The 23,513-nt window shown below is 42.9% G+C and overlaps 1 protein-coding gene across 1 annotated transcript in view; it reads left to right on the top strand.

Moving 5' to 3' along the window:
• The window catches only part of TNFSF11 (TNF superfamily member 11), a 36,018-nt gene extending 17,568 nt beyond the window's left edge, over window positions 1–18,450 (top strand). Inside the window, exons 3-5 of the mRNA XM_079902819.1 lie at window positions 11,484–11,529; window positions 11,610–11,708; window positions 17,134–18,450. Coding sequence (XP_079758945.1) covers window positions 11,484–11,529; window positions 11,610–11,708; window positions 17,134–17,555 — 567 coding nt within the window. The 3' untranslated portion in view covers window positions 17,556–18,450. The remainder of the gene's footprint in view (window positions 1–11,483; window positions 11,530–11,609; window positions 11,709–17,133) is intronic.
• The last annotated feature ends 5,063 nt before the right edge of the window (window positions 18,451–23,513 follow it).

The raw sequence follows: 23,513 nt of genomic DNA, 5'->3' as shown, positions 1-23,513 counted from the left end.
TCCTAAGAAGAGTTGAGGGCCACTGGAGGACAGGGGAGCCATTGATGAATGAATGACTATATTTAAGAGGTAGGATTCAGCCTGTGTCGTGTGGAGAAGACGGGTCTTGGAAGTTGCAGAGAACAGTCTGTATCTGAGGTGACCTGACAATAAATGTTTGCTTGAACTTTCTGAGATTCAGGGTCTGGAGAGGTCCATTCTCTCGTAGCTTCCTCATCACGAGGGTGCTACCCCAGTCCTTAGTCATTGCCCTTTGAGAACACTAGGTGGGAATAGCAGCAGTAGCAGCAGTAAAAATAATCTTGATAATTATAAACTGTAAGGCTTATCTTCATCAGAAAGTTGAGGTGAACTCAGAATCTCTTCTCCTCGGTGCCTTTACCTGCTTCTCATCTGAGCTACCCTTTTGTGGTGAATTACTATGATATTATCTCCATCACCCCGAATCAGAAGCCAGAAGATGGTCTCAGACACTTACTCATTGGCTTTTCACCTCACCCCCGTCCTGGGAATTCTACCTCCTTACTAAACCTTCACATACTTTACTCTGTGTCACTGCTGTTGTCACCTGAACACAGGTGTCACCGTCACCATTGTCATTTTGCATCTGGACCACTGCAAGTGGTCCTACTGAGTAGGTCCTACCCCATCCTACTCACATTACCTCCAGTCCATCCTCTCCACAGCTGAGTGACTTCTCAAATTCAGATCTTACTTTTCTACTTAAGGAAATCCTTTGGTGGACCCCCTATAGTCATCAGGATAAAGTCTGAGCTGCCGAACACACAACACAAAGCCTTTAGTGTTCTGGAACTCTCCTTCCAACGCCAGCCTCTCCAGGCTCATTACCTTGTGGTTCCATCTCCTCACCCCACCTCAGCTTGTGCTCAGTGGACCCACCTCAGGAAGGTGCTAGAAGTTCCCTAACCTGGCTGTGCCCTTCCCCACCCCACCCCCGCCCCCCTGCTACAGCCATAAACACAGTGAAGGCAGAGAGGATATCCGTCCAGGACACGCAGCATCTTAGCATCCTGCAGAGCATCTGGCCCTAGCAGCCATCAGTGAGCTTTGTGGGATGGATGGATGGATGAAACGGATGGATGAATTATGGGTCTTTGCGCATGTTCTTTATGTGCCATTCCAGGCTCTTCTTTGTGTACAGTTTTCTAATTGTCTTTCAAAATTTAGCTCAGGCATTACTTCCCAAAGAGTCCCCCAGTGATGCCCACCTGCCCACCTTTGGGGTTAGGGGCCCCTTTTGTGCACACCTAGGGCTTCTTGTATTCACCCCATCATAGCATTGACCCCAGGAGCCGGGTGTGGGTCTGACTCACCCAGATGTGAGCTTTCCAAGGACAGAGACTATGTGATGTTCGGTTTCTCTAGCCAATGACAGGTACAGTGAGTAGGCGCTCAGTTAACGTTTAAAGAACACGTTTAATGAACACATGAGTGATCTGTGCTCATCCCTGCTCTTGGTGTCATCAGTTGGCTGGTTGTTTAATATTGTCGGAAGCTATAGCCACATTACCAGTGCCTGGAAGATTCTCATCAAGGGGTGGAGGTCGCTCCCAAGTGTGGTGTTTTTCCTGCTTCTTCAAGAGGGAGCGTCTTCCCTCTTTGGGGCATGAACACCATATAGGGACTTTGAGTCTGGAGGACCTTCACAGCCATCCTGCCCCTTCCCTCCCTGGCCTCACTGGTCCACGGTGGCTGGCCTGGTACCTCTGTTCCCCTTTATCCATTTGTAGCAGTCAGAAATACTGGGGAAGAGTCGATGTGAGAGTAAGCTTTCTACAGAGGAGATAGGGCTTTGTGAATGTCAGAAGTTCTGCCAATGTGAGGTGGCATAATTATGTTTCAAGTGGCAGAAGAGAGCAGAGACGTGGTAAATAGCACGGTTAGCCCAAGATTCCCCACTGCAGTTACCCTGCCAAGCCCTTAGATGAAACTTTATAAATGAGTACGCTAGCTCAGAACACTGTAAAATCGGGCTCTTTATGAAGACTAATATTGCTGTCATAGGGCTGCTTTATGAAAACCCGAAGGGACCTTTACCTAGAGCAGAAACTTCCTCATTTAAACCATGAAGGTTAAACAATAAAAACTAATTTTCTATTCCCAGCATAGCCATCGCCCTGCCGGGAAAGCATCACTCTGCTTTAGGAAAACAAGGGTACCGTATTCTTTAGCCCTTCGGTGGGTAGAGTACATTACGTGTGTGCAAAGACATGTCTTTTCCAATCAGCAGACTTCTTTCTGGTAGAAATGAGCCCTCGCTGACTGTACTCGGGGTGGAAGGAGGAGGCCAGTCCACATTTTTCTTGGTAAAGCTCTTTCTTGAGAATTTCCAGAGATGGTCGTGGGTTGGTGGCTGATTCAGTGAGGAGACAAAGAGATGAGGGGGCTCAGAGCGGGGTGCATGAGGGCGGGGGAGATAGAATCCTGTGGAGAGGACTTTGGCTTTGAGAGAATTTTTTAAATCAGTAGTTCATAGTAAGAAATAAAGAATTTTAGGGACGAGAGGGTAAAGTTACAAATTCAAGTCTCTCACCTTCAGGATTAGGGGGGCTTATGCCTTATCTACTGTCTCCCCAGCCCCGACACTTGCTGGACCCTGGGCCCCTCCTAGCTCCCCCTCCCCTCCCCTCCCCCTCCCCTGTGGGGATTGGCCGGGAGCTGCCCTTCCCCCTTCCCAATGCTCCTGCCCTCTCCCTGCTGGTGACCGGTGCCCTGTAGGGCTCTGCTCCGGGGGATCTGGGCTGAGAAGCACAGGCTCCACTCTAGCTGAATGACATGTGTTTAGGCGACAGAACCTTAATGTCTCCTGCTCTTAAAGTTCTTTGCTTTGAGGTGTTTTCAAACTGTCACCATTGACTCTTCATGACAGGCTGGGGGGGCCTCCAGCTCCATCCAGGTGCATACAAAGTGTTCCCGCATGTCCCGTGGACTGGAAGTTCCACGTGAGCTTTCGGAGAGCAGGCAAGCGAAGCTAAGGCATCAGTTCTAATCCTGTCTCTTTAGTTGCTCCACAACACCTGGTGGCTATTGTTTCGGTGCCTTGTGAGCCAAGGGAAAAAAAAATCTTTACAATTAAAGATGAGCTATCGATAAGACAGCAAGACATTTCTCCAGGGGAGCAGTTGTACGCCAAGTCTGCATGGATGGGAGGGCAGGAGACCTGCAGACAGAAATAACTCTAAGTAGTTCTGTGTGGCTTGAGTGTCCAGAGTGTCCTCAGGGGTGATGGAGTTTGGGGGTGCAGGGGAGGAATAGCTGGAGAGTCTGGAATGGTAACCAGCCTGGTCGTGCAGGGCCTTATAAGCCCAGGTAAGTAAGGAACGTAGACTTGTTCCTGAAGTCTGCAGGCAGCCCCTGGAGGGTTTTCAGAAGAGAAGGGACTTCACTGACAGAGGAATGGATAAAGGAGATGTGGTATATATACACAGTGGAATATTACTCAGCCATAAAAAAGAATGAAATAATGCCATTTGCAGAACATGGATGGACCTAGAGATTGTCATACTAAGTAGTATTTGTAGTATTGTCATACTACAAATGAACTTATTTACGAAACAGAAATAGACTCACAGACATGGAAAACAAACGTACGGTTACCAAAGGGGAAGTAGGGGGAGGGATAAATTAGGAGTTTGGGATTAAAATATACATACTACTATATATAAAATAGATAACCAACAAGGCCTTACCGTATAGCAGAGGGAACTATATTCAATATCTTGTAATAACCTATAAGAATTTTTAAAAACCTTTCAAAAAAGAAGAGAAGGGGCTTGCTCGCATGCGGACTTTCTGATGCTCACTCTAGCAGCAATGGACCAGTTGGAGGATATCAGGAGATCAGGAGAGGAGGTAGGAGGTTATTATTGGAATCCTCATGAGAAATGATGAAAGCTTGAAGGAAGGCAGTGGTCCTCTGGCTGGAGAGGAGAGGATGGATTTCTGAGCTATTTACAAGGTGGAAGTCTGCAGGATTTCTCTGCAAGATTAGGAAACTGCCTATTCATTTTCAGAAGCAACCCACATGTGGCATTTATGTGCTAACTCAGCTGATGAAAACACTATTCTTGTAGCTAGGTTGGAGAAGAATTACAGGAAGGGTATCATTCAGATGTTAAAATGAATGCATTACATATGTTAACAGTGTAGGAACCCTGTATTATATCTGGCAAACGGGGTGTTAAATCCTTGTTCAACCAGCCAGATGTCCCTGCAGCTGCTACTGGGATTGCAGGGGGAGCCAGCCACCTGAGACCCCAGGTAGGAGCTGGTGCCAGTGGTTTCTGGAAGCATCTGGCTAGACAAATTGTTTCTCCTGTGCTGATTGACAGGTCCCACACGGATCACACAATTCACATCACAATGAACAGGTGGGATTTTCAGTCTGATAAGGCCAGACTCCAGGAACTTGACCTTTTTGCAGGGAATCTTTACAGCTGGGAGTGTCCTCAGTGCAAATTTAAATCTATTTATACATATGATTTTGTAAGACCAAAAAAAAACCACTTCAGTCAAACAAACTGAGGCCAATTTAATAACATTCGCTCTTGAATTGCTATGCTGTCAAAGTCTTGTTTGGGGCAGTTATCCAGCTGAGTTTGCAAAGGCTGGCTTAAGCGTTTGCTGTAAATGTTTATTTTTTATTTTTTTGGCGGTACGCGGGCCTCTCACTGTTGTGGCCTCTCCCGTTGCGGAGCACAGGCTCCGGATGCGCAGGCTCAGCGGCCATGGCTTACGGGCCCAGCCGCTCCGCGGCATGTGGGATCTTCCCGGACCGGGGCACGAACCCGCGTCCCCTGCATCGGCAGGCGGACTCTCAACCACTGCGCCACCAGGGAAGCCCTGCTGTAAATGTTTAAATTAACCTGGAGCTAAATTCCCATAATTACTCAAAAGAAGTTGAAAGTACTGATAGGTGTTTATATTTATTCTTACGGAGTACAATCTCTCCTAAGTGGCTTTGATGTATCAAGACTGAGCCAGTTCTGGGATGTCTCCCTCCTCCCTATTTTGAAAAAAGTTCCCAGAATATATATATATATATATATATATATATATATATATATATTTTTAAATGTTGAGCCTTCTTTTAATTAATTTATTTTTATTTTTGGCTGTGTTGGGTCTTCGTTTCTGTGCGAGGGCTTTCTCTAGTTGTGGCAAGCGGGGGCCACTCTTCATCGCGGTACGCGGGCCTCTCACTGTCGTGGCCTCTCCTTGCAGAGCACAGGCTCCAGACGCACATGCTCAGTAGTTGTGGCTCACGGGCCTAGTTGCTCCGCGGCATGTGGGATCTTCCCAGACCAGGGCTCGAACCCGTGTCCCCTGCATTAGCAGGCAGATTCTCAACCACTGCGCCACCAGGGAAGCCCCAAAAATATTTTTTAAAGATGTCCAAGGGAGCCTGTCCCAGCAGTCTCCCTGTCACACTCCTGGGAATCGTACTTCTGGGATGCTGAATTCAGGAGAAGTTAAAGAGAAGCAGTCCTAGAGACCACAGTTACACAATCATATTGATCTTTTGTGTACTTTCTTTCTTGGAGGAGAAATTGTGAAATCCCAACATTTTTTCTATGAGTGAAATAAAAAGTCGAAAGTTTTTAAAAAAAAGGAAAGAAAAATCATACCGGTTGTTTTCTTGTCTGTTCAGATGTACTCGGACAGCAAAGACGAAAACTCAGCGCAGTCTAAATAGGAAGATACCACAAGGAGCAGATTTTCAAATGTTGTGAAACTTCCGCATCTGTCTTGTTTTTAGACTTTGGAGTCGGGGGCAAAACGGCAGTTTCAAATCTGCGAGGTCTGGCTGTGGGAGCCCAGGCTTGGCAATGTTAGACAGTGTCCACTAGGTGGCAGTATGTCAGAGGATTTCTTCTATCCTTGAACTGGCAGCGATTGCTTTGGCTGTCTACCAGTAGGTCGGTTTTCCTTTTTGTCCTGTTTTGAAGGGTTAAATGAAGCTCTCATAATTTAGGCGCAAATTATGCTTATTTAAGAAATGCATAAATTCGCTGAAAAGCCTACTTGTTACAGTGTGACCATAAATAAGTTCCTTCATTCATGGGATTTTTCTTAGTAACTTACAGGTGATCCTAATGGTCATGAGTAGGTTTTGGGAATCAGGGGGTGGTTCTCTTTGTCCTTGCATGTGACAGATGCTAAACATGCTTTATTCTGAGAAGGTAGATCGCTGACCTTCCTGGGGAGCAGGGCATTGGGTTCTCTTTAGTAGCTTTCAGCCAAGAGAATATCGCACGGAGGGCTGTCCGCCCAGCTTTCTCACCCTGGAAACTGTTTCTGGCTTCTGTTGGAGGCTCTTTGCTGGGAGGTGTATCAGAACCGCCTATACTTCTTTATGCAAAGCTGTGGGCATTCTGAGAGTGTAGACAACATGTGAGTGCACTGAACGTGCATCCAGAGAGTTAACTTTTTTTTTTTCTAATTTACAGCTGGATATAAAATAAGATAAAACACGTATAACATTTTTTAAAAGATCTCTTTCATGTGAATAATTTGTTCAGAGGAAAGGAGTTAGGATGTTCTTTGTAGTGTCTTCCCCAAATTATTAATAGATGAATCAGAACTTTCTGCATTCAAAGAAACCAGAAGCAATGCCTGAATGATTCAATTTGGGACTAAAGAACTCTGCAAATTTTAAAACACTCTAATTAATGGGACAAAAGAAGAGGACTACTGTGGATGAAAATAAACGTAAGTGCAAAGCTTAGGAAGTAAATGGAATTGTCTGTTGGGGTGAAGTTTGGGTACTCCTTTAGAAGACTTTCTTATAATTTTGAAAATTAAAAATATTAGGGGGCCATTCAAGAGAAAACTGTGCTTGGTGTATACATAGCAAAGTATCTGAGCTTTGAGAAAAATGACCAAACGAGTGGCCCTGCTCTGTGGAGTGGCCTTGCTGGAGTCACATTTGGAGACGTGAGGCCCCCACGTCCAGGGCCCTCATGGCTTACCAGTCATGGCAGGTTCTGAGCCTGCTGTTTTCTGAAGCCCCCTCCCCAAGAATTCTGAGACCATATTTCCTGATGTTGAGGTTCCTTTTTGTCAGATCCCTGGTCAAGGTGGGTCTCCTTTCAGAGTTTCTACTTCAGGGAGGGGACCACCCTCTAAGAATTTCCTGACAGGTATAGAGAGGGAAAAAAAATTCCTTCCCTCTCCCCACTTAGGTTCACCAGTCGGGGCCCTGTAAATTAGACTGACAAGAGATAAATTATAAAAGAAAAGCATACCAATTTATTTAATGTAAGTTTTATGTGACGCAGGAAATGCATCATTAGGAAATGAAGACCCACAGGAATAGTTAAGCTGAGTGGTTTCTATACTCAGTTTGGTGAAGGGTGGAAAGGTGTAGATAAATGAGACAGGACAGGACAGGACAGGGTCTGAGCTCAGGATGGTAAACTGGGGGAAACGGAGCAAGGCCTGTTGCTTCAGATTCCTCTAGGCGTCCTCCCGTCTTAAGAGATGAAGAGGCTCCTTTCTTCCCAGTGGTAAGGCACTTCTCCCGTGAGGGTCTGTGACCTGCTTCAGGGGAGAAGGACAAAGCCAGGTAGTCCTTCCTGCCTCTGCCATTTCCCAGAATCCTTTAGCTTAAAGTATTCCACTTGCCAAAGCACCATATTTGGGGGTAGCATGTCCTGAACCCCATCCCAGGCCACTGATACTTTCCTGCCAGCTTCCAGGAGTAGGCTCGTTGACCACGTCTTGTGAAGGGGGGTGGGCTGATAGCTCTAGACGAGGACTGGGAAGGTGTAGGCTCAAGCCCCAGAGCTATTAGGGGCATCCTTATTCTCCCTTGACCTCCATTTTCCAGTCTGAAAAGTGAGCTTAGTACTAGTTACCCAGCCTCTGATTCTAACGTGAATCCAACGGGGTAACACAAGGGGAGATAGTTGGCTTTTTGCTGGCTGCACATGTAAGGGATGATTTAATTTTTAACACTTGGAATATATATAAATCGTGAGGATATAATAAATCTAGGACTAAATAGAGCTGTCGCCAAGCAACCATTCACGGACATGCTCAATTAGTAATAATGTTTCTCAACGCCTGCTGCATATTAGAATCACCTGGGGAGGTTCTTGTAAAAAGCTACCAAGTCAATATCAGACTAATTGAGTTAGACTGGCTGGAGTTGGGCCAGGGTACCCTAAAACTGTAGTCTTCGAAGAATGTTATGTTCCTGGTTGATATCTGTGCACATAAATAACAATGATCTTGAGTTCAAAAGATTGGGGTGGGGTAGGGATATAAGAACAGATACTGAGACTACATTTTTTGTAGCCTGAGCTATAGACACATCACGTACTTTGTTTTTCATGTGGAAACTTCCCTATAGGGTTTCATGAGAGGAATTGCAATTCTTGGATACCCAACAATACATAACATGAAAGCAGCATTACCTCATCGGCCTTTAGCTCAAGTTTTAATTCATCTTGGGTCATGACACACTTTTTTTTTTTTAAGCAGACATTGAAAGTGTTTCTGAATGGCACTGGTTATTGAATTTTCTTGAAAAGTTTCCGTGACAGCTCTGACCTAGCACCTGCTGATTAAATGGGCAGGAGAAGTTCATTCCCAGGTAGGAGAGAACAAACTCTCCCTGCCCACTTAATCAGTGACTTTTGTCTGCTGCTCCTTTGGCCTGGTCTCAAGCTTCAAGAAAATCTCAGATTTGCTCATCTCTGAAATCTTTTGGGATGTGAGAGGGATTGCTCTTCTCAAATGGAGGCCCCAGGTCAGCAACACCAGCTCGTCTGTTAGAAATGCAAATTCTCAGGTCCCGCCCCAGACCAAGCAGATCAGAAACACTGTGTTTCAACAAGCCCTCTGGGAGATTGTGCTGCGTGTTCAAGGTTGAGAACCACGGAGCTAGCAAAATGGATCTTACCTTGTCTTTCTCAATAATGTGTGCTTTTCTCAATAGAAAAGCACCAAGCAGGCATTTGTAGGCACCAAATGTCATACTTCGCTTTGCTTCCTTCTTCCCTCTCCCCTCTTCCTTCTGAGGATGAGGCAGATCGGGGCTAGAGGGAAAATGAGGGGTAGCTTTAAATCTCTGAAATACTGTCATCCAGGTACCTATTTTTGGTTTTTTTTGCGGTACGCGGGCCTCTCACTGTTGTGGCCTCTCCCGCCACGGAGCACAGGCTCCAGACGCGCAGGCTCAGCGGCCATGGCCCATGGGCCCAGCCGCTCCGCGGCATGTGGGATCTTCCCGGACCGGGGCACGAACCCATGTCCCCTGCATTGGCAGGCAGACTCTCAACCACTGCACCACCAGGGAAGCCCCAGGTTCCTATTTGTTCCAATCTTTAAAGAGATAGTAATCAGATAAAGTTACATTATATATACATATATAAGTATATAAAGAGATATACAATGTCTAAAGATATATTGTATCATAAATGTATAAAGCTATATACAATGTTTAGTAAACATTGTGTGTGTATAAATCTCCATTATAAATGTTAAAAAGATATATACAATCAATAAAGATACACTATATATATATTATATATGTAATGTATTATGTATTTATAAAGGTAAAAGATACACTGTGTATATATAAATGTATAAAGGTATACACAGTGTATAATAGGTACATTGTGCATATATAAATCCCTGTTGTGAATGCAGGGAAGACTAAACTAGGAAATTCCAGAAATCAGGGTACCATTGGGAATCCAAAGATCATGAGAAAAGACTTGGGAGATTGGCAGTCAGCAGGGGAGAGAAATAAATCTTGGATGGAGTGGGGAGAGGAACAAAGCCTGGTAAGGGCCACTGCACTGCACAACCTAAAAGAGCCAGCCATCATTTGCCTGGAATTTCCTGCAGAGATGCTCCCAGGGCTGTGCAGGGCAGTGCCCTGGGTCAAAGGCAAGGGCAGGAAGTAGCCTTGGATGAGGCTGTAAAGTTTCCTTCTAAAAGTCAGTCATGCTGTGACTTCTTTAGGATGTTAGAATAGGTAACTGAAGACAGCTGTGCTATCCTCCAAGGGTCTTTAAAAATAGAATTGAGGGGCTTCCCTGGTGGCGCAGTGGTTAACGGGGCTTCCCTGGTGGCGCAGTGGTTCAGAGTCCGCCTGCCGATGCAGGGGACACGGGTTCGTGCCCCGGTCTGGGAGGATCCCACATGCCGCGGAGCGGCTGGGCCCGTGAGCCATGGCCGCTGAGCCTGCGCGTCCGGAGCCTGTGCTCCGCAACAGGAGAGGCCACAACAGTGAGAGGCCCGCGTACCGCAAAAGGAAAAAAAAAAAAATAGAATTGATTCTCTTCTCTCTTGGGGGTCTTGAAGGCAGAGAGAAGAATCAATGTAATTTTACCACTAGAACCCTTCCAACTGTTAACAGTTAAGTTTTGTTATAGCCTCTACCTATCTAACTATCAGCTATCTCAAAGCCCTTCTCTCCAGACATTCCAAGAACTTAAGCTATCTGGCTTATCTCTCAAACATCATGAGGGGGTGGGGTAGTTAGCATGGATGGTCACCCCAATAACAGAGAAATGAGGAATCTCTCCAGAGTGTTTCTAGTAGTATTTAGATGTATGGAGCTACCATACATCTGCTGAGTGCCTACATGCATCATCTCATTGAGTCTTCACAGCCACCGATGATAAAGGTGCTGTTAATATCCTCAGTATTTGTAGGTGACTGAGAAGGGGTTTGAACTGAAGTCAAAGCCTGAAGTTCCCTCCACATCACTTTACTATTTAATGGTAGCTAAGGTCTTGATTCAGGTGGGCCTGCAGTTACTTATTGGACCCTTCATTGTCAGGGCTCAAATTGAGGTATGCAATTACCTACGTTCTTTATGTACTTGAGTTCTTTCTTTTACTGGCTTGCACTTCTAAACCTCTATTTGTGGCAATATTTTAAGCTAATGATTGGTAATCTAAAAAGCTCTTAGACTTCCATGTGGTACTTTAAATACACTGTGACTTTTTAAAATAAAAGATTAACCACTGGAAACCAAGTATCTTTCTCTTTCTTATGGGCTGAGCTTCAACATTTAACAGGAATTCACTAATGAAACAGACATAAAAAGAGACTCTCTAAAAATTTAAGGGGGTCATATATTCTGTGGTAATTGTTATGTTCCTAGTTAACTTCATCTCCATTTGTGTACCTGCTACAAATGTTTAATTATGTTCAGTGATTCCGTGTTTTATAATTTACATTGTCTTTTATTTCCTCTTATTGTCCAAAGTATTTTATTGGATGGTATGTGTGTAGTCTACTTTTTAAGCACATCAACATAATTCTTTGGGGTGAACTTCCCTTTATAGCTACTTAGAACATCAAGAAATTTTACTGCCTGTGTACTTCCGGCATATTTTGAAGGAAAGAGGATTAATTTATTGTATGTCCGACAGTCCTGAATTCTTAACTGCTTTATCAAAAGAGTGTATAAATAAAATTCTTTTTTCTTTTTATTGCAGGAAATGCAACATATCGTTAAATCACAACACATCAGAGCAGAAAAAGGTAAGCATGGATCTGTATAAATATTTGAAAACCCCTAGTGTGACTCCTCTTTGAGCTAACATGGCTTCTCTCATCTCCAGCCATGGTGGAAGGTTCATGGTTAGATCTGGCCAGAAGGAACAAGCCTGAGACTCAGCCCTTTGCCCATCTCACGATTAATGCCATTGACATCCCATCAGGTAAGTTCCATTTATATCCAGCCTGAAAAATATTTCAAGAGTAAGTCAGAAAGAGAAAAACAAATACCGTATGCTAACACTATATATATGGAATTAAAAAAAAAATAGTTCCGATGAACCTAGGGGCAGGACAGGAATAAACACGCAGACATAGAGAATGGACTTGAGGACACAGGGAGGGGGAAGGGTAAGCTGAGACGAAGTGAGAGAGTGGCATGGGCATATATACACTACCAAATGTAAAATAGATAGCTAGTGGGAAGCAGCCGCATAGCACAGGGAGATCAGCTCCGTACTTTGTGTCCACCTAGAGGGGTGGGATAGGAGGGGTGGGAGGGAGGGAGACGCAAGAGGGAGGGGATATGGGGATATATGTATACATATAGCTGATCCACTTTGTTATACAGCAGAAACTAACACAACATTGTAAAGCAATTATACTCTAATAAAGATGTTTTAAAAAAGTCATTTATCAGCCCATCTGAATACTCAGACCTATTCTTAGCCTGTTAGCAAAATTTTGAGAGCCCTTAACTTCTAGACCAGAAGAAAGATCATCTATTTCCACATCATGGAAACAGTGATTCTCGATCGTGCCGGAATGGACGTCATCACTATATTCATTTTCAGATCATCAGAGTGAGTTTATTTTAAAAGACTTCTAGTTGAGGTTGCATAACTGGGAAGGATAATCCCGTGTTATACTCATCTCTATTTTTCCAAGCAAAAGTTGACACATCCCCATTGCTGGCCTGTGAGGTGCATGAATTCCTGCAGGTAGTCATATCCTCAGCCATCTCCTGCAGAGTTCCAGGCAGGAGCTCAACAGAGTGATATTTAAGAGGCAATAGCCCTCTAGAAAATGAGACGTACTCGTTCTCCAGGGACTTATCGTTTTTTTCTGGCTAAGAATTTAGCTCAATAGACTGGAGACCTCATTATCTTTTGGAAATGAGGAAACCCAGAGCTCTATGTCTACATCTACCTAATGTACCAGTGATTTCCATCATATAATCCCCACTGGTTACTTCACATCGGGTTAGGTGAGCATCAGAAAGGTCACAAAGAACATTATGATGGAGTGACAATGGAATATTATTGTTATTATTCTTACACCATTTATACACACACTTTGTATCAGGCATTTTGCTCTGTATTCATTATCTCTAAACCTTACTACAACCCTGCAAGGTAGTGATTATCATTCAGATTTTGCAAACAGGGAAACCATGGTCCACCTAGTGTTAAGTTATCTGATCGAGGTTACAACGTGGCAGGATTAGAAGTTGAATTCCACTCTAGCTGATTCGCAAGTCCATGCTTTTTATACTATAGGTTATTACATAAGTATCTTGTGGCCTGTTGCCTTTGTCAGAGGGGAATAAATTCAGAGCGCTTGTGTTCCTCTTTTCATGAAAGAAGTAGATTAATGTGGTTTTAATAGCAGGGCGTCTCAAGTCTGCCGGCCTGGGTTTGAGGTCCCACCGTACTACCTGGCTGGGTGACCTTGTGCAAATTATTGGAATCCTTTGTGTGTCAGCTTCTTCATGGGGATGGTAACAGTTTGTACATCATGGGGCAGCTATAAAGATTTAATGAGGTTATATACTAAAATGCTTATATGGAAGTGGGCCTATAGTAAGAACTTAGTGAATGTAATTTGTCATTATTTAAAGTTTAATTAAATCATTTTATATATTCTATTTCTTGTTTTACAAAAATGATTCAAGGCAAGTTCTTCTTAGAGTTAAAAAAAATCCAAGTTTTAATAAGCAGCTTTGAAGCTACTAATATAGTATGGGCCACAAAGGAATTTTTCCTGACTACAGACATAGAAAGGAGAAACCAACTCTTTGATTTTTAGATTTTCCTAAACTATCTATACTGTCCCAGATATTGGCTTCATAAACAAATTCTCCTCTCTCTCTCTCTCTTTCTGTGTGTGTGTGTGTATGTGTGTGCCTTATGGTGGAACTACACTAATTTTCTGAGTGGAAAACTATTTTGCATGTTAGCAAAGGCAATCAAATTAATACTGATCTGTCAGCTGTGTGTGTGGTAGTCTGCATTTATCTTTTCAGTTCATTTTAAATGGCATATGATAAATACGGCATTAGACCGTGTGCCAAAGTCTATTTGGCAATAGCAAGCATGCTTTAAGTTACATAGCTCTCCCTCCAGGCACCTTGCATCAAATCATTGCCAAAAAGAAGGCAAAACTCCTGGTTATTTTATGATGGTTATTGAGCTTGAGACAGAGTGAAATGAGTGAGTGTATGCTTCTGTTTAAGAAAATAGAATTTGCTCCTCTGGCTTGACCAATGACTCCTTGAGTCCATTTATCTCCCAGTCTGGATACTTCAGAGGAAGACGGCTTTAATTTTGCATGTTCATTCGGGGCCTCTGTTCCATACTTATTTGTACTTATTTACACATAAGAAAGAAATCAGAATCTGCCTTATACTGACTGTATTTCAAAGCTTCTCGAATAAAATGCATTGGGGAGTATTTTGTGAGGTCAGGATTCATGGCTTTCTTAAGGGCAGCTCAGCTAAATATCTGGAGAGACTTCTTCTCTAATGTCTAATAGCAGTGACCCTAGGGGCTGGGGCAGCTGAAGGTCGTCTAGTGATGGAAGCCCAGGCTTGCTGTGTGAGGTCCTCCAACCTGATAGGGGGGCTGTTCTCATCTTTTCTCCCACTATCGCTATTCATGAGCTCTCCAGTTCACACGGACGGCTCTTCTCCCTTTTCCTCTGCGTGCTGTGTGCATTCCGTTCTTTGCTCGAACAGTTTCCCTCGATCACAATCCTCTCCCTTTTCTCAGCCCGTCCACATTTGACCCAAGCCCTCCCTGCCCTCTGTCACTGGGCTGAGTTCACGTGGTCGCCACTAATTTCTGCAGCTTCCACTTGGCAGGTGCTTTAACTGAACTTCAGCCATGGGCTGTGTGACCTGCAGAAATGAAAATGTTACAGTTTTCATTTGGTGTGCCCATTTCTTCTTTTCTCCTCTACAAAGTGCCTTGAGGGTATACTGCTCGATGCATTTCTTAACTGTGGATAGAGTGAATGCCCGTAGAAAGCACCATTCAGATATCTACTAAGTGACGAAATTGATCAGCGAATGGATAAATATAGGCATGTTTAGAAGGATATAAGGACACTCCTTCCACTTGACTTGAGCTAACAACAGGAGTGGTATGCGGTCAGGGTTTCTGTGTTCTCCTCTCTCTTTCATATCCTTCCCTGCCTTTCCTGGACTGTATCTCTGAGCCCTTGGTCTAACGCTAGCTGATCCAACCTGTCGAGAGGGTAGACGTCACCTTAGTCATTCTGCTGCTATCTGTTAAGGGCCGTCATAGGAGATAAACTATAAGACCGATAATTGATTGCATGAAGGATTGAATACAAGAGTAGGGGAAGAAGGAGGTAACCATGGGATGGTTTGAGATAGGAAACACCTTGAGTTTTTTGTAGCTCTGTCAATGGTCTAGGTGGCTGTTTACCAGCCTGGAGAAGTTACTTTGCTAGTGTTCATGAGGATGTGATGCATAGAGTCTTACAGTCTCATTTTGACTCACTTGGGACCATGGAATGATATTTACATTTGGGATGCTTTAATTTAGGATGATCAGAGGTAGGACCTCAGATGAAAAAGGGCAGGGCGCTGTGCTGGGTTCTGGAGGCAGCAGTGCCTGTGATGGCTTCTCAGGCGTGCTGGGGCGCCCTCTTGTGGATACGATATGCAGTTCAGGAAATCTGTCCTGTCCCTGAGCACAGGGATTGAAACCATTGGCTTCTTTGCCTTTGCAGGCATGTCTAAGGATGGGGGGTTGCCCCACCATAGCTTGGACCCCGCTGCATTTTTTTTCTTCCACTTACCCTACCATCTAGTTGGTTCTGGAACAGCCTGGTATTGAGGTCCCCAGACCATATCCCAGCTGCCCAGTAGCCCTCCGGGGACAATAGAACATTATCCTTTTCGTGGCTCTCCAGAGTAAGATGCAGGTGTTCAAGTTTTCCCAGGATTCAGGCCAGTCTTGAAAGTTAGCCAGTGTGGGTTTCTGGTTCTACAAAGATCTCCCAAGGACCCACTCTAGCCAAAGTGTTGTCAGCTCTGATGGATCCGTGGAATCCAGTTTAAGTCTAAATTCTGTGGGGGATTTCTCTTGGGTGACAGGCGGCAAAGAACTTCTCCCTGGCTGCAGAAACTACTCCCCACCCCATTCTGAGACTCCTCAGCTCTGTTTTGCCTTGTTGAAATCCTAGCAGATGACAAGCTTAACTTAGCATAAGTGTTTACAAAATCCTCTGGAGGAAAACTCTGGACTTTCCACAGTATAACAGCTTTTTTCCCACTAGCTGACATCTTTTCCAGTTGGCTAATAGGTATCCGTATAAATATAAATATTTGATTACTGAGGTTTATCATGGAGGTAGTCCCAATTTGTAAAGACCTAGTAAAGTACACTAAAGACCTGAAATATTCAAAGCGTTGGACACTTTGCTGACTTAGAAGATTTTCTAGAAACTTCTGCTGCTCCAGAAACAGTGACATGAAGATCGCTTGTCACATTTCAGGTGTGAGAAGGAGCTAAAGGAGAGTTCTGGTCTAATAATAGAAGAGGTTTTACCATCCTTTGGGCACAAAGGATTGCATGAAGTTGTGAAGCTGGGGAGTACAATGCCAAGGATATGTTCTTTGTGAACTTCTCTGGGGGTAGCTTTTCAGTCGTGTGACCTTGGGAGGCATTTGGGCTATTGGAGGAGGGGAAAATCAATGGTGATGAGAATATAGAGTTTAAGAGTTTGACTTTTTGGTCCAAGTTGCTGTGACCCAGATTTTCAGCTCCTTCTATATACCTCTCTCCGTGAATTAAAAGAGAAAGTGGGGTCACGTGGAGTGTGGATATTCTCTTCCTGTACTTGTTTCTTGCTTTCTTGTTTCAACTGCCGCTGGCTGATTCTCTTCCTTCAACCTTGAATGACCTTTATGTTTCTGTTGGCTGAATTCCTCCTTTAAGTTATCAGGCTCAGTAGCACAGCAAAATCGTTCTTGAGCCCTCTGGGAGGAAGTAATCGCTTTCCTTTGAATTCCCATTGCAATATCCACACCTTTCTTATCAGGGCCCGAGCCTTGCTTCCTGTCTGAACGTATATCATACTTATCCCTTGTGTACTATAGGCTCCTTGAGGGCAGGAAAAGTGAGATTTTGTATTTGTCCCCTCTCAGGTGCCTAGCAGAGAGCACAAGTACTTCTTAATGTACTGGTACTCCCCTTTTAGAAAATAAATTCTGAGAAATTATTCTCCCATTGGAACAATGACTGTTACAGTAGGTCTTTCTCCAACCTCATAGAATTGTGAGAATGTCCTTCTCCTTGAAGGGGTGGGTTTTACATCACGTGCCTCTCTTTTCCTCAGGTTCCCATAAAGTGAGTCTGTCCTGCTGGTACCATGACCGAGGTTGGGCCAAGATCTCCAACATGACTTTCAGCAATGGAAAACTAATAGTTAACCAAGATGGCTTTTATTATCTGTATGCCAACATCTGCTTTCGACATCATGAAACTTCGGGAAACCTCACTGCGAATTATCTTCAGCTAATGGTGTACGTCACCAAGACCAGCATCAAAATCCCGAGTTCTCATACCCTCATGAAAGGAGGAAGCACCAAATACTGGTCGGGGAATTCTGAATTCCATTTTTACTCCATAAACGTTGGGGGATTTTTTAAGCTACGGTCTGGTGAGGAAATAAGCATTGAGGTATCCAACCCTTCACTACTGGATCCAGATCAAGATGCAACGTACTTTGGGGCTTTTAAAGTTCGAGATATAGATTGAGCCCCATTTGATGAAGCGTTTTCACGTGTTTCCTAGGATGTATAGAAAACTTTAAAAACAAGCCAAGAAAGATATATGTAGGTGTGTGAGACTACTAAGAGCTATGACCCACAGGGTACGAGAAGACCCATGCCTTTGACTCTGTAGGGAGCGAATGTATTTACAGCCAATGGGAGATGTTGGACTCAAGGTGTGTTACGATCTAAGGGTTTTCTTACACAGTGGTTTTTAAATTTTGTAATGAATTCCTAGAATTAAAGCAGATTGGAGCAATTATGGTTGCCTTTTTGAAAAACTGCCTTTGGGCTATGGGAGGGGTTAATTCTCTGTCTCTAATCCGTGGTTGGGTGCCACGATGCAGCTGAAGTGGAAAGGGGGTCATCTAATTGCAAACTGATGACCATCTGAAGGGTTAAATTCTTTTGAATTGTTACATCATGCTGGAACCTGCAAATAAATACTTTTTTCTAATGAGGAGAAAAAAATATATGTATTTTTATATAATATCTAAAGTTATATTTCAGATGTAATGTTTTCTGTGCAAAGTATTGTAAATTATATTTGTGCTATAGTATTTGATTCAAAATATTTAAAAATGTCTTGCTGTTGACATATTTAATGTTTTAAATGTACAGACATATTTAACTGGTGCACTTTGTAAATCCCCTGGGGAAAACTTGCAGCTAAGGGGAAAAATGTTGTTTGCTAATATCAACTGTATGATACTTCTTCATTCTTTTTAATTTAATAGATTTTTCAGACTTCTCAAGTCTATTTCCAAAAAATTTAAATGGATGCCTTGAATAATAAGCAGAATGTTGGCCACCAGGTACCTTTCAAATTTAGAAGCTAATTGACTTTAGAAAGCTGACATTGCCAAAAAGGATACATAATGGGCTACTGGGATCTGTCAACAGTATTTATATAATTATCGAACAGGTGTTTTTTTCTACAGGTGCTGCAAATTGTAAATTTTTTTCATGGAAAAGTTATCAGTGGCTTATAGCAAAAAAAAATTCCATTTTTAATTTAGTGGAAGTTATTTTATACTATACAATAAAAACATTGCCTTAGAATGTTATTTTTTTTTTTGGTATGAAAATAAATTTATAGGAAAACCTGCCTTGTGATTTTGTGCTTCTCTTTTATGTCTGTCTTGCTCTGTGATCCTTTCTCTCCAATATGGTAATGTGGCTTCTATCTTTCCAAAGGTTACCGGGAGAAATGCAGATTTAATTAAAAATTAGGAACCGATTCAATTAAATTGCTGAACCTTGGAATTTGAAAAATAATTTACAAGGGATTTGTATGCAAGAATGTAGCTGATAGAACACAGAGGCTTCACCACTCAAAAAAGAAAAGTTTGTTATGCCTATATCGTGAGAAAAAATAGTGCTTTGCACAAGTTCATAAGGCCCTGCAGAACAATCATTTGACCTGGAGGAAACCCTGAACGTTGTATCTCTTACTAGTTAAGAAGCATTAATAGTGGCTGGACGCTTGTCCTCATGGAAATCTATGTGAGGGAGCCATCTAGCCCATGTTGATTACTCCACACGAGACAGAAGGAAATGAACAGCTTGGGAAGACACAGGAAGCTATAATTCAAGACACTTGCCACTTGTCGATAAATGTTTCTTGATGGTTGGAACAGGATAAAAGGAGAAAAATGGCAGAGGTTACAAAGAAAAAAATGGTCAATTCTTTTTGGGGGTGGGACTTGATCATTGACCAAAATACACCTGTTGTTTTCAAACTATCAGTAAATCTGAGGTGGATTCGTACAAAATGTCTGCTACATATCCCAATTGCTGGTCCCAAATATTCTTTGTTTAAGGAAAAATTAACTTTGAGGGGCCACTGGAGAATTTCTCTACTCTCCACTGACACAAAATCTTGTTACATAGAGAGCCTTATTAGCTACCCTGGCTTCTAGAATATGACTCTATCATTTCCAAAGGTGAATAACATTCATTCATTCATTTGCTTGTTTGCTGCACATTATTTATTGAGCATCAACTATGTGCTAGGCACTGTACCGGGCACTGGGGATACTACGGCACTCCTCTTGCCCTGCAGGAAACTTCATTTCAGTGGGGAGCCAGCCTTCTAAGAGTGTGGTCATCTCCAAGTCTTGGGCATCTACAGAATGCTGTAGGAACAGAAAGGAGGCCATTGAACCCAATAATGGGGATCACAGAAGGTCTAGAAATGAAATCAAAACCGGATAGGAGGTGGGCTGAATATCCCTTCCCACGTTTAACTCAGAGGCAACTAACTTGCAGTCTCTCAAAAATGAGCTAAAACACAAGGCCTAGGGATGGAAAAAACCTGGAATCTAGTAAGAAAATACATGGTGGTACTTTGTTGCTGAGCACAGGGTTTCTCTAGTTGCAGTGAATGGGGGCTACTCTTCATTGCAGTGCGTGGGCTTCTCATTGCGGTGGCTCCTCTTGTGCCTGAGCACGGGCTCTAGGCACATGGGCTTCAATAGTTGTGGCACATGGGCTCAGTTGCTCCGTGACATGTGAGATCTTCCTGGACCAGGGATCGAACCCATGTCCCCTGCATTGTCAGGTAGATTCTTAACCACTGTGCCACGAGGGAAGTCCCAGAAAACCTTTCTTATCTGTGCTTCACAATAAAATCCTTTGAAATTTGTTGTGCACTGTTAATATCATAGCCTTTAAATTATTTTTAAAAAGCCATAATATGACATAATCTTGTTTCTATAGGGGGCTTAGGGAGATTTCTGTGGTTATTGGTACCCCTGGAAGGAATGAGTCATTTAATGTCCTGGGTCTACCAGAATACAGGTCCTGACCCAGAAGTGGTAGACCAATTTAGTCCACTTAAATAAATCTTGAACAGATATTTTAAAATATTATTTTTAAGAGAGAAGAGTGATGAATATGTAAAGGCAGAGAAGGGAGCTGCTGGTGGCAATATTAAGCCTCCTTTTGGCTGTCCTGAACAGTTCAGATCTGGCCCAAACTTGCATATCACTCAGTAAAAGGACTCCTGAAGTTCATCAGAACCCCCGTAAATAGCACAGCAGCTCCCTTTCATTAGAGGAAGACACCCCTTAGGAGCCAGATCTCTACGGATGCCCCAGGGGACAAACATGAATTCCTTCCTGGCACACAGAGCAGTAAATATACTCTTTTCATCTCTATCTTCTTACATTTCAAGTGCCCCAGCCATGAGCCCCTCCAGCCCACCCAATTTGGCTCTGTAAAATGTACACTGCAGTCACCAGTCTTTCAAAAAAAAAAAAAAATTCCCTTCTTATCCCAGAAAAGGGCTTATGAACTATAGTACATCCAGTTGTCAAAAATCAAGTCTATTCATGCATTTTCATGCACTTTTCTTTGCCTTGATCAATGATTAAGAAATACCTGCATTTGTTTCTTCTCTTTTACCAAATCCATGCCAGCATTAGTCCCATGGTTAAAAATTGCGAATCGGGCAGTAGTAAGACATGCTTCTTTTCAGGTTTTGAGAGCCTCCTATATATTGAACACTATGCTAGGCTATTTCCATACATAATATATTATAATCCTCACTACAATTCAATGTAATGACTGTTATGATCCCATTTTATAGACTCGTAAATAATAAGTGACATCTGGAGTGCGTGTGTGTGTGTGTGTGTGTGTGTGTGGTATGTGTGTCTATTCTAGTGATTCTGCTTCTCTCCTTTAACCTTGACTGATATACATACTCTCCAAGTCAACTAACGTGAGTATCCAGTCTACTAATTCATTCATTTAACCAAGAGTTATTTAGCACTGTTCTTTGTGTTTTAACCAAATCTAAGACTCAGTTGTCTCTTGTCTCCTACCACTTTTGATTGTCTCCTAAGTCGTGGTCATGCCTTCCAAGAGGGGTGTGAGCTGCTTCAGTACCAGGGAGGCTGTTCTCTGTGCTTCTCTTGTACTCCCAAATGTGCCAAGCAGATAAGGGAGGGGGGCAGGTGAAAAGAACTTGATACAGGCTTGTTGAGTACATGACTGATGAATTCACCTGTGTCCTCTGTCAATCGTAAGCGTCCACAGCCGAACTTGTGTGTGTAGCTCTTAACAGCCCCTTGAATTTTGGCCCCAACTTCCCGCTGAGGCTACACAGAATGGGGTGAGTGGTGGGAGGGGGAATAGAACCAATGGGGCCACGTTTATGCGTTTTTTTCAGGCCTTACATCAAATTCCATGGCAAGGAGATACGACAGAGTGGAAAGCAGAGCAAATTTCATGTTTTGAGATCAGAGAGCTGGTCTTGTCCCTGCAATAACTGTCTCAAATTTTGGATCAGACACTTAATCTTTCTGTAGCTTACCTTCTATATTCACAAGATTAAAATATTTGGGTTGGCCAAAAAGTGCCTTAGGTTTTTTAGTAAAAATAAAAGACACATTTTTCATTTTCACCAAGAACTTTATTGAATAACATATTCACCCTTTTGTTCCACTACCTTCTGCCATTTTTCAGACAACTTCATAATCCCATCTTCCCAAAACTTTTTATCTTTTTGAGCAAAGAACTGTTCCAGATGCCTTTTACAGTCTTCCAGGGAACTGACATTTTTTCCACTAAGAGAATTTTGTAAAGACCGAAACAAATGGAAATCCGAAGGTGCAACGTCTGGTGAATACAGCGGATGAATGAAGACTTCCCAGCCAAGCTGTAACAGTGTTTGCCTGGTCATCAAAGAAACGTGCGGTCTTGCGTTATCCTGGTGGAAGGTTCCGTGTTTTCTGTTGACTAATTCTGGATGCTTTTCATCAAGTGCTGCTTTCAGTTGGTCTGACCGGGAGCAGTACTTGTTGGAATTAATCGTTTGGTTTTCTGGAAGGAGCTCATATTGAGGACTCCCTTCCAATCCCACCATATACACAACATCACCTTCTTTGGATGAAGACTGGCCTTTGATGTGATTGGTGGTGGTTCATTTCGCTTGCCCCATGATCTCTTCCGTTCCACATTATTGTACAGTATCCAGTTTTCATCGCGTGTCACCATTTGTTTTAAAAACGGAACGTTTTCATTACGTTTAAGTAGAGAATCGCATGAGGAAATATGGTCAAGAAGGTTTTCTTTGCTTAACTTACGTGGAACCCAAGCATCAAAGCGAATGACATAACCAAGCTGGTGCAAATGATTTTTCACGCTCGATTTGGATATTTTGAGTATGTCAGCTATCTCCCGCGTGGTATAACACTGATTGTTCTCAATTAATGTCTCAATTTGACCTCTATCAACTTCAACTGGTCTACCCGACCGTAGAGCATCGTCCAGCGAGAAATCTCCAGCACAAAATTTAGCAAACCACTTTGACACATTCAATCAGTCACAGCACTTTCTCCATACACTGCACAAATCTTTTTGTGCGTTTCAGTTGCGTTTTTACCTTTCTTGAAGTAATAAACCATAATATGCTGAAAATGTTTTTTTCTTTCATCTTCAATATTAAAAGGGTTACACAGATTTCACCAATTTTGATGTCTTTTTTAAAATGCATGCTGATATGACAGCTGTCACATACCATCTAACAAAATTGTTTCAAATTAAGTTAAAAATAACTAAGTGCTTCTAGAGCCATCTTACAGAACAAACCGAAACAACCTTTTGGCCAATGAATAATAATAGCGACTTCACCTGCCTTGCGTTTTTGAGAGTTCAAGTAAAACAAATGTGCAAACGTGTCAAAGGGAATAAATTATACTATGGGCTGAATCGTGTCATAATCCTTGAAGGCAGTCTGACCCGTTACTCAATTGGACCTGATTGGCATCTAGGAGCTGTCCTGAAGTCCAGCTCATTCTCACCCCCTTTGGTACCATCTCCCAACCAGAAATCATTTCTGGGGAAGATTTTAGGGGTCCATGGGATCAATTCATGTGCTGGTCTCTATGTTGACCCGGATTTTCAAATGAATTCTATTCTGATTTGACATTTCAAG

The sequence above is a fragment of the Stenella coeruleoalba genome, assembly GCF_951394435.1.
Source record: "Stenella coeruleoalba genome assembly, chromosome: 18".
NCBI classification, from domain to species: Eukaryota; Metazoa; Chordata; class Mammalia; order Artiodactyla; family Delphinidae; genus Stenella; species Stenella coeruleoalba.
Note: the sequence above shows the minus strand (reverse complement) of the source record. Positions and strands in the feature narration are given on the sequence as shown.